The sequence below is a fragment of the Strongylocentrotus purpuratus genome, unplaced genomic scaffold (assembly GCF_000002235.5).
Source record: "Strongylocentrotus purpuratus isolate Spur 01 unplaced genomic scaffold, Spur_5.0 spur5_scaffold_16, whole genome shotgun sequence".
Taxonomy (NCBI): domain Eukaryota; kingdom Metazoa; phylum Echinodermata; class Echinoidea; order Camarodonta; family Strongylocentrotidae; genus Strongylocentrotus; species Strongylocentrotus purpuratus.
The window spans coordinates 19,640,439-19,657,872 of NW_022145601.1; the positions used below are offsets into that span (position 1 = coordinate 19,640,439).

Below are 17,434 nucleotides of genomic sequence, written 5' to 3' on the forward strand. Positions count from 1 at the left end.
TGGACTGTTTACTGGTATCTTACACTAGTCTGCCTACAGGGATATGGGCAAAGAAAAATAATAATGCACAGGAAAACAACAGTTCTTCCTCATAATTCTTTTTAATGTAAAATATTACAGTTCAAAATTAAGCTTTAAAAAAAAAATAGTGTGAATGCAAATTACATGACATGTAAAACATGATGTAACATATTGTTGTATGCCCTACTGAAGGGCTAATTCTGAAAGAAATAGAGCAGGAATTGCTCTATTCATGACCTTCGGCGGTGCACAGTATATATATATATATATCTATATATATATCTATAGTCGAATGCATAAGTAATACATTCACTATAAAAATTAAAAATTTACAAAAAAATGTCTTATTTTAAAGAACAAAATTGGAAACTACTGGTACTACGATATGTATGAAATCTAACAACCGTACACAAAATAGCTTTTCATAAGCCTTTACCACACACAATAATAAAAACTTTCAATTACAGAAGTACTTTCTTGAACAGATCATTTTGCAATTTCTACATTTAACAGATATTCCAACAATTCATCACACAATACAAGATTTAAAGCATTTAATGCATCTATTTATCTAGCCATAAATGGATTTAAAAATGAGAAAATGTGTTGGTATACAAAAAAGCAGCCTTTATAAGGATAACTTTGTAAAGAGTACCATTTGTTGTTGTTGGTTCAACTGGGGGGGGGGGGGGTATGGAGCTCTATTTTTTGTTAACGCAAACCCCCCCCCCCCCCTTCGAGCAAAAAAACAAAACAAATTTTTTTTTTTTCTCAGGGGGGTATCTTCTTTCTTTAAGGTAAAATTAATGTTACATTTTTTTTACCCATTTTTTTTGCAAAGGGAGGGGGCCCGAGCCCCCGGGATCCCCCACTGGATCCGTTACTGCACTGGAGAACCTGTCTAAAGGCCACCCATCTGCCATTTTGTATTTCCCTTCATTTTCCTTAAAGGAAAGACAAGAACCAAGTTGGGATAATCTATGGGCCTCTTTTCAGCTTTAAGTGGATCGGTGAGTAACTTGCCTTCACAATATGCAAGTACAATTGCAGGGACTTCTCTGTTTATGCCACAAGTTTAATCATTGTCACATAATATACCATTTTTTTCTTCATGTAAAAAGTAATTACAAGATTCATATTCATACAAGGCAGCATGTAAATCTGCTCCAAATTAAAGAATGAGAAACAAAATGCACAAAGACATAAATATGATTAGTATTCATTAAATATATGGCCACTTAGATATTCCTTCATCACTATAACCCGATTCACATTCGGGAACATGTTCATTAAAAAAGCTCAAAGCCTCAAGCAAACAAATATGCACCTAACTAAACTTCCTTAAGCATGAAACCCAAGTAAATAGCTTGTCTTCTACACCAGCAGAAATAAAAGGGGAAAAGATACATGTATTTAATACAAGGCATGCCATTATATGTTTCTTTATAGTCACAGGGTATTGAATTTCATCTTCAAAACAAAATAGGCATCAAAATTAAGTATTGCCAGAATAAAGAAGAGAAATACACAACAATATGCAGAATTCATTTCCATAATAACATTCTAAATATACAACAATTTGCGGGAAGCTGATGTATTCAGGAACACTCATTGTACAGAGAAAACAAATTACCAAATCACAAAATGCTATTATAAATGCAGCGAAACCTGTTTAGTGGCCACCTTGCTACAAAGGCCACCTGTTTATAGTGGTCACCCGTTTTGGCTCCCTCTCAAGGGAAATGCGTGTTGAATAACCTGTCTACAGTGGCCACATTTTGTGCTTTGTTGGGTAGCCTTCAATAGACAGAGTTGGCTGTACATGTATACCGGTAGGCTATATTGTTTTGAAGCCAACTGAAGGATGCGAAAGATGGGCGAAACAAATTATCTGTTTGGAGCCAGAAGGGTGTTAACTCTGTGTAAAATTATATTATACAACCCCCTTCTTCCTCTAAACAGATGTATCTGAGTCATTGAATCTACTCATGCCAAATTAATGCTGGATTGTGAATTTCCCTTTTAATTAGCCACTTCAGAGATACAGTCTGCACATGGGCAGATAAAGGTCACTAGTACAAACTACATAAGAACCAGAAGAGAGGAATGCTGGACACGTGTTCATGAAGGTAATGTAATCGCTATTCATTTATGCGCTGACAGTAAATTCTACGACACACAGGTGGAGATATTCTTTTCAAGAGGGCAAACAAAAGGTATTCATGAAGCACGTCCACCACTTTGGCACTGATTATTCTAAAGTGCACAAGGTGGGACTTCTCCACGTTTAAAAGATCCTTGGACAGTTTGGTTTCACCTGTACATGTGCTATCTCTGAAGCAGTCTGCATTACATTCCTCTATAAACTTCATCATTTTCCTTTCTGATATAGTGATATAGTGAAGGTATAAAAATCAAAATATACAGTCAACCATGGCACAAGTCTAACTCAATCTAATTTGGCAAAACATATAATTTCTTTTAATTAAATGCCTATTATCAACACTTCTTCACAAAATCTGGGCCCTGTTTCATGAAACTAGTTATCAATAACAAATACTTGATTTCTAAGACAAGTTTGCGTTCAGCCAATCAAAGGCAATGATTTCAGTAGCTTATAACCATTATTGTAACTTGTTATCTAATTACAAGTTTCAGGAAACAGGACCCCGTACTACAATGTCTCTGCCATGTGATCTGGCAAATGAGCTAAATAACAATTTAAGCATTACATGTACATGTATAGAGGGTCCTAATGTTTCTAAATATAACCTTCTAGACCAAGACAACATATAGTCTTTTTAGAGCCAAAAAGCCGTGAACTTCAAACCTCCCGACAAAGACCTGATGTATTCATGTGGCTATCAAAGAGAATGCCATCCTCTCAGGGGCTCATTCGGACGCAAGGCTGTCAACCGCTTTAAAGAAACCTTCACGTTGGTATAAAATAAGATGGTAAACGTAATTCGCTTCACAATGCTGCATCTCATGACACACTGAAAGAAAGTACATGTGGGGGGGGGGGGGGAGGGCATCGCAGTGCAATGTTTACCCCCACAGAACTGCCCCTTAATTGTCATTAATTTGATACACAGGACATTTCGCCACGACAGTCGTTGAGGCGGCCTATCATGCCTTGTGTGAAGAGGGCCTTACTCATAATGCCCTGGGCAGAAGAAGAGCTTCTTTGTGAGCATGGTGACGGGGGCTGGCATCTGCTTATGCCTGCCGGAGGAAGACTCGAAAGCTCGTGCTACTTTGCCATTGACCTGAATGGAGGGAAGAAGAAAAAGAAGCACAATTACCATGTACCTATCTGATACGATATCGGGAAGTAAAGTTTTAAGTAACACAATGGTGGGAAATCATGGGGCAATTGGACACCATTGGGTGTTTACCCCAAATGGGGGGTTAATAAATCACCAAGAACCCTGTTTTACAAAACTTGTTATCCATTACAAGTTATAACTGTTATAAGCTACTGAAATCATGGCATTTGATTGGCTGAGAGCAAATTTGTTACCAAACTTTATTTTTTTTCTTTGAAGATAACAAGTTTTATGACACAGGCCCCAAGAGTGGGCTTCACTCTTACGACCAACAGGTCTTATATACTGCCTCCATCATCTCTAGGAGAACCGCCCCACAAGGATAGCTCATAATCACAAATTTGCTTCACCCACTCACTCTCCAAGGCATGAAGGAAAGTTAGAATATTTTCAATGTGGGCCATTGAATCTCAGTCACTTTTTTTTTTTGGGGGGGGGGGAGGGGGGGGGGGGGAGGGGGGAGCGATCTAACACAGTGAAGTGCTATTCATAATTGTACTCGTTAAAGGTATAGACCAGTTCTGGTCATGCGATTGCATTGTGAAAGAAACGTGGAATCAATCAGAAAAGGTTGATCATCTAGCATATAAGTATTGGTGTGTACTGCAAGGTTCTGGAATGATCAAAGTAATAAGAAATTTGGCGCAGTCTTGGTAAAGTTACAAGCACTGTACACAGAAAGACGTATATGGGACTACGAGACACTTGTGCGATATCTATTCAGTCCAGATAGATATAATAAATTACCAAATATTTCAATTAGTAGGCGGTTTCCCAGCAAAATTTGTATCATCATGTATTAGTCAAAACATATTCTTTTACATGATTGGTAATAAGAGCTTCAAATTTCATTTTTTGAGAGGGGGGCATTTCCAAAACTGGTCCATACCTTTAAAGAAATTTTCTTTGCAGTATTAGCAAGTCTTTAAAATGGGACAAAGAACATGTGCATCCATTTTCATCGAGATTATTGCTCTTAAAGGACAAGTCCACTCGAAAAATAACATACTTTAAAAAAAGCAGAAAAATCAGACAAATAGTTACCATGGTGATCATCGAAAGAAGATCTTCATCTTTCCCATACTGTAGGATGGTTTCTGTCAAAGCTTGGATAAACCAGCTCCCTCTCTCGGAGTTCCTCCACGACACAAATCCTGTTATAAAAAAAAGCATGTCAACAAATAAGTGTCGATTTCTCTGACCCCCATTCCCCCATTCTTCATTCAATTCAATTCAATTAAAAAAAATCTTTATTATAGCACCAACATGGTTCATACAAATACAATTTTACATGAAAGACAGCCATGGCTGGAATATTCATGTTCACATGTTAGGCACAATAGATAACACTTTCAAAGATATGTACATGTAAGAACCTAGGAATATAAAAAATAGGACTTAAGATTCTGTAACTAAAATCCTCCCCTTCTTTTCCCTCCTTTTCCTTTCCCTCTCTTTTCTCTCCCCTCTTCTTTTTTCAAAAAGCGTATAATGTCATCTCCATTCGATCATTTGGCGTCCCATATGTTACTACTTATTATGGTAGAAATGGTAGAGCAGAAAATATGGTCTTTTATAGACAGGTAGTCCTTCTATACAGGTGGTCACCATACGGCAGGGTTGACTGTATCAATTATAAACCAAAGCCGTAAGTACCATTTCACTTGATGTTTTGTCTGATACAATGTACGAAAGCCCATTACTGCCACTGACAAAAAAAAAATTCACAGGGGGAAAAAAAAAAAGTTTTTATTATGTTGACAACATAATTTTGTTTTAATGTTCACTGGAATTTGTTGTCGTTGATAACCATGCATTATCACTTCTAGCCTTGGGAATGAATCAATTTTGATGGGAATTTGTCTGCATGGTAGGCGTGGTAGAAAAGAATGATGTACCATCATGAGTTGTCATTTGCCTAAAAACATTGCCTACATTCTAGATCCCGTTTTCAAAGAACTCATGATCAGCTTTAATATCCTCCCAAACCAAATCTCACCTGGCACAGTTGCATATGCAAGGAGCATGTCGCTTTGACTGGGCACCTTACTCCGACTGGATGCAAAGCTATCGGTGGATTCTAGTTCCATTTTAATCATCAAGTTGGCTAGCTGATCATCATCCATCTGAGCATCGACATGGGGTTTTTCCTGATTGCTGGCCAGAGCGTCACTTGCGTCTCCACTTTCGCGTACAGCTTGACCGTCTGTTGCTTCTACTCCTTCGTCAAATTTCTCTGCCATTGACAAGAAAAAGGAAACATTTGTATGAGGGGCCTCTGATGACAACACAAGAACAGATACATGTCAGCTTGCACTTCATAGTAATAACAAAAAGTTCAACTTTGCAAAATAAATCATCACAATTCAACACAAGTACAGATAAGTCAGCCTGGTCTTTGTAATCTGTCCATCTGCTCTAATGATAATGCAATCACAAGCTTTTTTGCATACATAATGAGCCCATGACCTTTGACCTTATGAACCTAAAATCAACCCATCTACTTATTGACATTGTCAGAAATTTTTGAAATGTTTACATAGGTAGGACGGTAGTCCAAAGGTTTATCAAGTTATCTCCCAAAAGAACAAAATGAGATTGTTTGCACATTTGTTGCATGAGGGTTAGAAGTCAATTCATAACCACTTTTCACCCCAAGTACAGACCGGCGACGCATAAGCCGCCATGCTCGCTGGGCTGGGCTGTGAGTGGAAAGGGAGGGCTTAGTTCTACCAGCGAGCTGTGCGGTCTCGGAGAGGGATTAAGAGGATTACGGTAGGGGAAAAAAGAGACACGAGGTGGCATGGGTGACTTCAAAGGGGCCTCTGGGACAGTATCTCCATCCATTTCAACTCCCTGGTTCGACCAACCAACGTAGGAAAAAACGGACACTAAAAGATGATGATGATGATATCAATTTGACTTACCCCCTCTACATGCCTGCAAGAAGAAGAGCTTGGGCTTTCCATTCAAAGTCGGGCATCGATCAGAACCAAACTGACTAACTATGTCTTCTATCTTCACCAGATACTCGTCCACGCCATAAACAGCTCCCTCTATGCCATGGCTGAGTACGGCGAAAATGAAGCAGTCGAACTGGGTGTGGTTGTGTTTCCTTAGCTGTTCAATCATCTGCTGAATATCCTACAAAATTTTGATGAAATAATAAGAAAAATTGAGCCTCTTAATTCCCTGAAATATCCCAGAACTAACAATGAATTTAGACATGCTAAAACTTGGGGGTTTGCTGAAGGGGGAAGGGGAAAGGTGGGGGGGGGGGGGGAGATATTCCTTATATCTGCAGAGATGCTAACCCTATAGGATGGTTGTCAGTAACATTTAACACATTTGTCTATAACAAATGGGGGTCTTTCCGGAACGCAAGACACTGCAGCATAATTTTCGCGCAAAACGTACACAAAACACCCAATCACTCTTACTGCATTTCGAACCTACCATTTTTAAGTTCAAAATAAAGATGTGCATAAAAACTTTTTTTTTAAATCTGTTTGCAGTCAAAGGATCTCCTCCTCGGGTACTCACTCTTTTTAGTGAATCCATGATAATATTCAGGAAGATAACCTCGTTCAAGCGAATTCAAATTCCACAGTCGAATGGCAGAACTCGTATCCTACACACGCACACGTACACTGTACACTCACCACAGACACACCAGCCCAGGCCGCTAGGCCCGGCGTTCATGAACAACAACAAACCTTATACCGCACTTGCAATGCGCCCGCTGAATCACCGAAGTCTTCGCTACTATACTTTGAATGGGTATTGCGGGCGCCGCGCGCACGATCATCCACCACCATGCTCCCCCCAAAACGCACGACCGCAAGTAGCATACTAGTATCAAAACAGTAATGACGGCGGCCGTGTTGTTTCGGAATTAAACAAAATGGCGGCGGACGGACCATGTGCGAAAAAGTGCCAATCCAGTGAGGTCAAATTCAGTGAACTTATGAGTAAATGCGTGCGACATGCAGCGCTGAGTACGGAGGCTATGTGATAAGGCGGCATTTGCTATAATGTACTTTTATTTATTGTTTCCCCGTAACCTTTTGATTGTTTGCCGTAACGCCGTAACAAGAGCATAAAAACCGTAACAAATACGGCAAAACCGTAACGGTTGGCATCTCTGTATCTGCATTACAAACAATGTGTTACTGCAGTTGTACCAAACATGCTCTGCTGACAAGTGATCCATGTTCAATATTCTACATTAACCAAATATAATACAAGACAAGCGGAATGGTGCAATATTTTGACAAGTTCTTATGAAAAATAAAGCATCAACATAGATGTCAACAGAAGGCCCTGTTCTTCTTCTTCTTCTTCAAGATAATCTGCCTCCTTCAACACTGAAGATTCTTGCAAATGCCGTATATACTTGGCCTGATTGGGTTGTGCAGGTGGACCACTACACTGGGGTTTCCCCCTTTCTCTGATACGAATAGTGCAGTGGGTTCTTAACGTGTAAGGGCGGTGACTCTCCTGAAAACGGGGCGCCTCCATTTAACGTCCTATCCGAGGGACAGAGTGTTTTCCACTTAACATAGCCTTCGTCTCCGAAACAAGGGGAGGGGCATGTTAACATGCAACGCAGGCTTCAGTCATCTGCCTGGCTGGGATTCGAACCCGAGACCTTTGGTCCGACAGGCAGATGCTTTACCGACCGAGCCAACACGCCCTGTTGATGATGGCCCTAACAATCGCACATGTACTCACCCTTCCTTTGAGGTCTTTGTGTACAACTACATTGAAGCCAAGCTGTTTGAAGACATTCTCTAAGTTGCGACAGTCTACGTCTGTTCCTGCCCTCTTCTTCATGGTTTTGAAGTTTTTGTTGTTGATAATGAGAGCTATACCTCTAGGTCTAGATTTCATTCTGTAGACCTATAGGAGAAAACATTCAATACATTTAAGATACTATGTCCCTTTTGCAGCCAAAATCCAATTCTTTAGAACTTTGCAGGAACTGTGTCATGTATTTCCTAGTTGTGAAATTTAAACATTAGCAGTTTGCTAGTATTCAAATTATGCATGGAAACCCTTTACCTTCTAGACTTCACTGTCAGACACCATTGAGTGACTTACTGACTGACATCTTTTTTTTCTTCTGTAATAACATACCTAAATTAGCTGTAACATGTACATGAGCATTTGTCTACATCAATAACCCACTACTTGTAATGGCCAAAATTAAACTGATTGAATCTTTGTGCAGCATAAAACGTACAACCATTTAAAAAAAAGGGTCTGAAAATCAGACTATTACTTAGGTTATTGTAATCACTTAAGTGGATTTGACAATCAATGGTCGTGATTTTCCCACTTAAAGCTATTTTCAAGCCCTTTCGTTTTGAGGGAAGTTCTAAAGTAGTATTGTCATTCAAATAGTGTTGGAATTTAACCTTTTCATTTTTTGGGCCTGCAATCATTGATCAATTTGAAGCGCAATTTTTTTAGGGCTTCAATATTACACCATTTCACAGACACTGATAACTTATAGGGCCGTGCATCCCAGATTTAACATTGTTAAACGATACCTTTAAAATATTTTTATTTTTTTAATTTTTTTTTAAGGGCGAAAAAGAGGGGTGCGGTTAATACATGAGGGCGGTTTATACAACGTTAATTACGGTAGGAGAGCTACATATATGTGAAACATATGCAACAACAATGATTTGGGAGAATTCCATCCACTTACAAGATCATTATCAACCATAGTTTGTGGGTACGAGCCTAAGGCATCCATCTGAGTAGAGCTGTAGTCACCATTGCTATCTCTGGGAGGCCAAACTAAAATAAAGATGAAAATAATAACATGATCAAAAACAGGCAAAGTTCATGGTGTATGATCTTTCAGTCTCCCATATGGGTGTGTTTATTGTTGTTCGAAGCAGTCCATTTACTACATGGTAGAGAAAAATGTGAAGCATTTTGGGACTGCAAAGAAAAAAATTATAAAATCTTTCTCTTTTTAAACACTTTACCAGTTAAAACTGACCAAAGCGCTTTAAACAGGCACTATATCAAATATTATGTGTGAGAAGAAGAAGGAGAAGAAGAGGGAGAAATAGTATACTGTAAACATGGTTATATTCGCGTTGCTTTAATTTTCTTGGATTTCGCGCGAAAGTCGGTGTCCGCGTACATTATTATGCGTGTTTGAACGGCCGAATTGAGTGCAACGCGAATTCAAGAACTTGCGAATATGTTTTGGGGTCACTCGCGAAAAATTATTCTCACAAAAATTACAGCGTTTACACTGAGTAAGAAAGAAGAAGAGGAAAAAGAAAAAAGACTTTGATATGCCTTCAACCAAAAGATATGTGAATAAAGTTGTTAACAGTGTTCTTATCTGAGCATTTATTTATTCTTTTTTCTGATTTATGTATACATCAATCCAGAACTTTTAAATTCCAATCTACCAATTACTCACCAGGTGGCACTGGCTTGGTAGGTTGACCAAACGGACCTGGTCTATTGTCATGAGGTGTCGTAGCCTGGGCCTGGCCCATCTGGCCCTGTGAAGGTCCAGACGCTGAGTATCCTAGCAACCTTGCTAAATGTTCCTGGTTGGCCTCGATGAGGGACTCTACTAGGCTAGTGAAGGCCCTGGGACCCCTCGTCTCTATGTCCATTAGTAGTGCCATATTCTTCTCTTTCTTGCTGGGCTTTGACTTTGATAATCAATATAAGGAGAAAAAAATTGCTGAAATTATTTCTTTGTTTAATACAAAAAAGTGGAATATCATATACTTGTCAAAAATTTACTAACAGAATGTCTTTAATTTTATCTTTTAACTTTATCTCAGCATCGAACAGAAAAATGGCAACAAATTAAGTTGGGATTATCAATGTTGTTTTGTTGTACAAATTCAACAACGAAAAGCCCACTTAAAGACATCTTTGAGTGCACTTATTTATCAAACGTAAAGTTGACAAGCAACTAATAACTGGGATGCTCAATGTTGTTGTAAGGTAAAAATTGAATTATGAAAAGCACAAAGCCATACAAATACAATGGGTTAAAGATAAACTCCAGTTCTAGTAAAAAAAGAAAATTAATTCTCACAGAATCAAACGAAACTTACACTTAATGCTCAAGATTACAAATAAATGACATGTGCCAAACAATTTTAGAAGAAAATGTATACATAGAAAGACAAGGAAATCAAGGTAGTACTAGCCCCGACACCATGTGTGTTGTCCCATATATAGCTTTCTGTGTACAGTGCTTGTTACTTTACCAAGACTCGGTCAAATTTATTATGATTTTGATGACTCCAGAACCTTGCAGTGCACACCAATACTTACATGCTACATGATCAACTGTTTCTGATCCTTTCCACACCTTTTCTTTCACAATACAATCGCATTACCAGTACTAAAGTTTATCTTTAAGTACTGTAAAGTCTTATTGAAATTACGGTTTCATCAAATCATTAGGGGGGGGGGGGGTGGGTGAAATAATAAAATAAGGAAAAAATTAAAAAAAGGAATTAGTTGACAGTGTTGTACATTCTCTATGGAAGCCAAAAGAAACCTTGTCTTATCATCTTTCCCAGTATTGTATCTGCAGAGCTGCCAACCTTGTGCGTTCGAAAAAAGGAAACATGATGGCAAAAAAAGGAATTTCAAGCAAAAAAAAGGAATTCATTAAACTAAAACTTACAACCAAGCGCGACTCTTCAAATACAGAATCATTTCCATTCCTCATGCTGTTTTTTTCTTCATATTAGGACCTATGGTTTAATTACAAGTAGATATTTCCTTTTGAGAATATTTTTCTCTTCAAGAAAGTTTTCAATTATGTTTTGACGTTAGTTTTCTATTGAATTTGTGATCAAATCAACATTTTAGGGCAGTTTTTTGACGTGCAGTATGTAACAGAAAAACAAAAACAAAAAACATATTTTATGATGAAAAAAACGCACTACCGTAATTTGGAGGGAAAAACATAATGGTTGGCAGCTCTGTATCTAGGCATGTGCTGACCTGACCTGCGCAGTGAGTGATTTCAAGTTGGGTGTTTAAGGCTGGTGTTAGTGTTTAATAAACACTAACACCAGCCTAAACACCGAAATGGAAATCAGCTGGTGTTAAGGCTTTGACCTCTGAATATCGTCAACTTCCGGTAGCTAGTGTCATCGATTTTGCAAAATTGTCGTCTGCTGAACTGGCCTTTGTGGCTGGTGTTAATATTTACGTACACATGTCCTATTCACTAACACTAGCCCCTAGGGATTAAGCAAATGTTGATTTCCAGTTCGGTGTTAGTGTTGTACCCGCACACAGTCAACACACGAACGACGCCAATTCATTGTCTGACGATCAAATACAAATACGTGAAACAGGTAATTCATATATTCTTTTGTGTAAAATTAATTATTTTATAAGACCAGAGAAATAGGTGTAAATTTATTCTGTACTTTTCATGATATCTTTAGTTTTGATGTACTATTTTTAAATCATCGTCGTGAAATTTAGTATGTGGTGACGTCACGGCTGGTGTTAAGCAATCAATTTTGATATCGGTATCGGGCTCTTAATTTCATCAGCAAATTTTCCGCTCGATTTAAGAGCTCTTGACTGCTCTAAACACTAACACTAACACCAAACTTGAAATCACTCAGTGTGGGAGAAAGGTCACCATCTACTCTTGAAAATTGTATTTGATGCACAGTAGGGTCGATTGCTCTTAAATGAAATTCTCATAGATTTTTATTTTCTTGGCTGTTTATGAATTTAGCTCTATTCAGTCCTAGCTCTATTTCATAAAGGTAACATGGATAATATTCTAGACAAATAATGAAAATTTGTGATCCTTATATACAGAGAAAATTGGACAGATCCTTGAAAGATATTTCATGAGGTAGCACATTTGTGTTGATTGGTACAAATTAATACTATGGACATGTACGACACTCAACTTACGTCAAACCTCTCTATATGGTGATTTTCAAAGATGTCTCGGGCAAGAAGGCCCTGGGGCACGCTTTGAAAGTCCATGTCCCTTGAGAGGATTACCATGTTCCTCTTTATGGTTTTTCTGTCCGCCTGCTCCATTATCAGCAGTTTCCTCCTACTTTGTCTGAATTCTAGGAAAATCTGAGCAATGAAAATGAAATATTATTTATATGTTATGGGAGTAGTGAGTGATTAAATGATTTATACATGTATGCTTAGGGAAAGCTAAATAAAAAACTCTTGAAACTTTTAAGATGGATATATGGTGAAAATTAAAAAGATTTAAAAAAAAAATGACTGTGATGAAATCTTGCTTTGTACAAAATTGTAGATCTACTTGTTTAATCCTACATGTAGACCTAAAATTTCTGTCACTTTCCTTATCTAGTCTCTTATTTGGGTAGGGTTGGCTCCTCTCTTTAGAGACAGAAGACGGCCATAGGGTCTGCTGTCAGAAGTTTGGGGCACGAAAGTGCCACCAAACTTTCGACTAACATGTCATTTATGCGGATTCAAATCCGATGCATTTATTCTCAAAAATTATGCCTTGGCTAATATACATCGGTTCTACTAACCAGGTTGAATGTATGATGTGTTTAAGGGTCTTTTTTCTGGATTTTCTTTGTTGAAATTCTTGGAGCCGTATTTCAAACTGTTACTGCACATGAAGGAAGATGACGTCATTCATTGACAGTAACAGTTTAAAATACGGCTGCAGGAATTTCAACACGGGTTTTCTATTTCGACCTAGAAAATCCAGAAAAAAGGCCCCTGAAACGCATCATACAGTCAATCTGGTAAATGGAACCAATATTAAGGATGTACATAACCGTGTAATGAGGTACTCAAGTACACTCCCAGGCTTACAGGCGAATACTTGGCGGCCATTTTTTTTTTGTCGACGTTGCAGGAAGCACTCCATGGTCCGGCTAAGAAAACCCACACTATTTTACTGCGAGTTGCAATTAAAGGCGCCGATTTGTGCTTGTGAACTTCTCACAAATAATAGTGACAATGTTGTTTTTAAAACTAAAGATGACGGACAAATTATCCTCTAAGTTCAAACAGAAATCTGGACATTGGCAGCTAGTTTCTGAGTGGTGAGTTGACAGTGTCACCCTGTGTATGATTGAGCTTGGAAACATTTTTAAAGTACTATTATATTATTAGCCTAGGTCTAGGCCTAATTTTCGAGAATAAATGCATCATGCCACCAAACTTCTGGCAGCAGACCCTATGGCCGGCTTCTGTCTTTAAAGAGAGGAGCCGACCCTACCCAAATCAGAGGCTAACGACAAAAGGGACAGGCGCAGGCGGCGGCGTCTAGTCTAATCCTAGACCAAAATTTTCTGTCTCTTTCGTTCGTTAGCCTCTGATTTGGGTAAGCAAGAGAGGAGCCGACCTTACCCAAATCAGAGGCTAATGAACGAAAGAGACAGAAAATTTGGTCTAGTTTAATCCAAGAGGAGCTCCTGCAATTTGAATAAAAGGAAAAAGTAATTCTATTTCACCACAAACTTGGGGCAGAAAAATCTTTTTATTAATGAGAAATATTTGTATATTGTATTGCATGCTGACATGGGTACTAAATATCCTCCTCCTCCTCCTAATTCTTCTCCTTCTCCCTCTATATCTTCTAGATAAAAAAAAACAAAAACAGGGAAAAACAAAAAGCAAAAAGTGCAGAATTCTAAAACAGCACAATATGTCAATCAATCGATCAGTCTCTCAATTCCTATTCCTCCTCACCTGTTCCAAAATAAAGCCAAAAAAATTCTACATAATAATAATAATCTCATCACATATAAAATAATTAGAACAAAGCATGCTCAACGTTGTGGAGGTCAAGCCTGGTTTTGGCCGCCTGTCACTATGCTCCCACTATGATGAATTCCATTTGCATTATTTTAACGTACACGACTGTACAGCAACTCTCAATCACACCAAACAGATATTACATACACCCGGCCCACACACGTACCGTACCCCGCGATCAAGGCGTCGACCCCACTAGCGCTCTGCCTACTTACACCGTGCGTACCATACCAATGCAAGCCCGCTAGAATGCGAACTCGATTGGTAGCTCGGTTATTCTCCGAAAGTTTTGATGGATACAAGAAGAAACAAAAACATACAACGACGATCCTCGTAAAATAGATCTTTCCATTACACAAATAATAACCAGAATGATATGGATAACATAGATTTTACTTACAAAATTGATGTTACAGTTGAGCTCTTCTCAGTAATGATACCACTTTCGTGAGGTTTCTGTGGTACCGTAATATACAGCAAATAATGCGTGCACTCACTGCGCGCGCGCTGCACGACAGGCGACCATTACGTCATGGTGCGGTGTTGGGATTCCCCGGACTAAAGACTTTTGACTTTTCATTGGAAAATTCCCAGAAAACATGTTGTTGACACTTGTATTTGCAGTTGATAATGAAACTAAATTTTACTCGGGACAAAAGGCCGAATATAGATTGAATAAATGAATTGCTTTCATTTTCAAAGTTTTTATTTTAGGCCTTATGATAGTTGTGATTGGATCGATATCAATCGCAAATAAGTTGAGATTGATATCAACTCTTTGTAACACGCCACATAAAAAAAAAAAAAAACTCTTTGTAAGACGGGGCCCAGATGATGAATGAGAATGATACGGTGCATAATAATTATGAAGATTGTGGTATATAGCGGTGGTGGTGACACCTTTTGATGATGATGATGATGATGATGAAGATGATGACGATTGTGATGCTGGAGATGGTTATGACGATGATACAAGCAATTTAACTACATAATAGTGATGATAATAACGCTGGAGATGATTGTGACGGTGATGCATGGCAGGCCGCGCGGATCCATGATTTCTTAGGGGGGGGGGGGGAGGGGGGGGGGGGGGTTATCGGTAAAAGGTAAATTTCCGGTCACAATTTTTTTTTCTCGTATTTTTTTTTTGGCCGGGGAGGTGGGGTGCTGGGCAAGGCCCGCTCCCCCCCCCCCCCCCCCCTGGATCCGCGCATGGATGATGGTGTTGGTTTTGGTTTTGGTGATGCATGATGAGGTGCAATATGAGTATCGCAAAGCATTATATCAGTAGGCCTACAATTTTGATTAAAGTACTCATTTCAACTTAGAGTTAATTACACCTTTGTGGCTCGACCAACTAGATTAGGAATTTAGGATAAAGGAGCATCCGATAATACCCTTTCGATGAGGGTTTGGAAACTAGATCCCCTCCCCCTCCCCATCCCTAAAATACCCTATTATCGCGCAAAACGGACCGGTTTACTCGCTAAAAAAAAAAGGATGTTTCTGACCTAGTGACGAATTATTCCATAAAACTGTACATTATTAATGAATGAACTACAACAATTTTTGGAATCCAGTCTGAATACATTACGTGTTGCTACGTGGGGGCAAGCCTTGGGCAAGCTTAAACGTGATGCAAAGATTTGGGGAATTTTGAAAATTGGATCGATAGTAATTCTTTAAAAAAAAATTTTTTGATATTTTTGGATGTCCATGTAAGTAAGCACTTACAAATTTATCCCCTAAAACACTTTTGCTTTTGAGAAATTGAATAATCAACAGCTATTTACCGGTGCTCTCCAGTAAATTTCAAATAGGCCATTCCATATGGTAGGCCTACCTGCGACCATGAATGATCAGAATATGCACGCCATATATAGAGAATATATAGCGTCCTGCCTTTTGGAAAAATATGAAGGAGGAGGCCCGTTTTTGTCTTCAAATTGGCCGCTCGGTACATTTCCCCCGACTGGCTGTCTAGCCCCAGCCAGTCGGGCTATTTTTTATGATGGCCGCCAGCATTCATTTTTTTTTTCTCGGAAAAAGACCATCAAGCGTTATGTTTTTATTTTAAAGGTAATACAAAGTTTTGGGAAATTTTGAAAATTTGGTGGATAGTGATTCTTTATAATTTTGATATATTTGGATGCCCCTGTGGATGTATTATAAGCACTAAAAAATTTAGCCCCTAAAACACTTCTGCTTTCGAGAAAAATTGAAAATAAAAATTTACCGGTGCTCCCGGTAAATTTTGATAAATTTAAAATAGCGCCTACGGCCGTACAATGGTAGCTGCGACCATGAAAATCTCAGAATATGTGTGTGTGATACATAATTTCCAAACGGGAATAGCTAATCGGTCGATTTTAGTCAAGAAACATTGTTTTATAGCTTAATTAATATCTTGACCTCGAGAGGGAGCTATACAACAAAAAGAGTTTATTATTTACAATTTCATAACTTTAGACTCGATTTCAACCGCGACAACGATCACTGAATATTGTATGATCGCATAAGCTTCCAATATGTTCATTTGAACCAAATTCATGACCCCATACCGAAACTTTGTATTACCTTTAAAAAAGGAAGAAAAGCAGACGGCCTCAAAAAAGAAAGCGGGCGGAGATACAAAACATGATTTTTTAATTTGTTTTTAAATGGCCTAATAGTTGCAACTTTTCTTTGATACAACATTGAAATATTCTTTTTCATGTGAATTCAATTCACAAGTATTGTAAAATTGAAAATGATTTGTTATATTATATTCTTTTCATAGGCGGCGAAGAGACTTTCAAAGTGGGGGGGGGGGCACCAACAAAATAGGCACCTTCAAAGGGAAATCTTAAAGCGAAAATATACAATTTTTTAGACATTGATACCCCTATATTGTGATTACATTATCAGGGATGATTTCAATATTTGTTTCTTTTTACACATCATATAAAATATTGCTTAAGCATCATACTTTGCAGTTGGGTGTGATGGTCTGAAAATTCATTTGCGAGCGAGGAAAAATTCTAAGATTTGTGAGGTCGCAGTGCGAAAAATTAAATCTTATAAAGAGGAAAAACCCAATCCTGATGGGGTTATAAGCACATTCTCAAAACGGAAGACTGAATAGACCTTTAATAAGACTAGTATTGTAGGATCATAAACGCGAGCGGGCTTTAGGGGAAATTGCTCTTATAGTCGCTTGAAATTAAGGGCACGTTTGATGATGAGAGGAAAAGGGGACATTTATCGAAAGGGATAAGACAAGTCTTATTAGAAAAGAAAAGGAACAC

At 38.4% G+C, this 17,434-nt stretch overlaps 1 protein-coding gene across 1 annotated transcript; it reads right to left on the reverse strand.

Annotated features, from left to right (window-relative positions):
* Positions 1-835: 835 nt before the first annotated feature.
* On the reverse strand, positions 836-14,620 carry LOC587820 (caspase-7). The gene is made up of 9 exons (XM_030986995.1): positions 14,548-14,620; positions 12,300-12,473; positions 9,802-10,042; positions 9,067-9,158; positions 8,085-8,252; positions 6,278-6,494; positions 5,350-5,586; positions 4,395-4,504; positions 836-3,290 (listed from the first exon to the last, which is right to left on the reverse strand). The coding sequence occupies exons 2-9, from the start codon at positions 12,429-12,431 to the stop codon at positions 3,174-3,176; spliced, it is 1,314 nt and encodes a 437-aa protein (XP_030842855.1). The 5' UTR covers positions 12,432-12,473; positions 14,548-14,620; the 3' UTR covers positions 836-3,173.
* Positions 14,621-17,434: the final 2,814 nt, after the last annotated feature.

Bases quoted from the DNA above. Each gene is read 5' to 3' on its own strand.
- LOC587820 (XM_030986995.1), bottom strand. From the start codon at position 12,431: ATGGAGCAGGCGGACAGAAAAACCATAAAGAGGAACATGGTAATCCTC. The intron at 10,043-12,299 runs GTAAGTTGAGTG...TGATTATCAAAG, and splicing joins ACCATATAGAGAGGTTTGAC to TCAAAGCCCAGCAAGAAAGA. The intron at 6,495-8,084 runs GTGAGTACATGT...AAAATTTTGTAG, and splicing joins ACAAAGACCTCAAAGGAAGG to GATATTCAGCAGATGATTGA.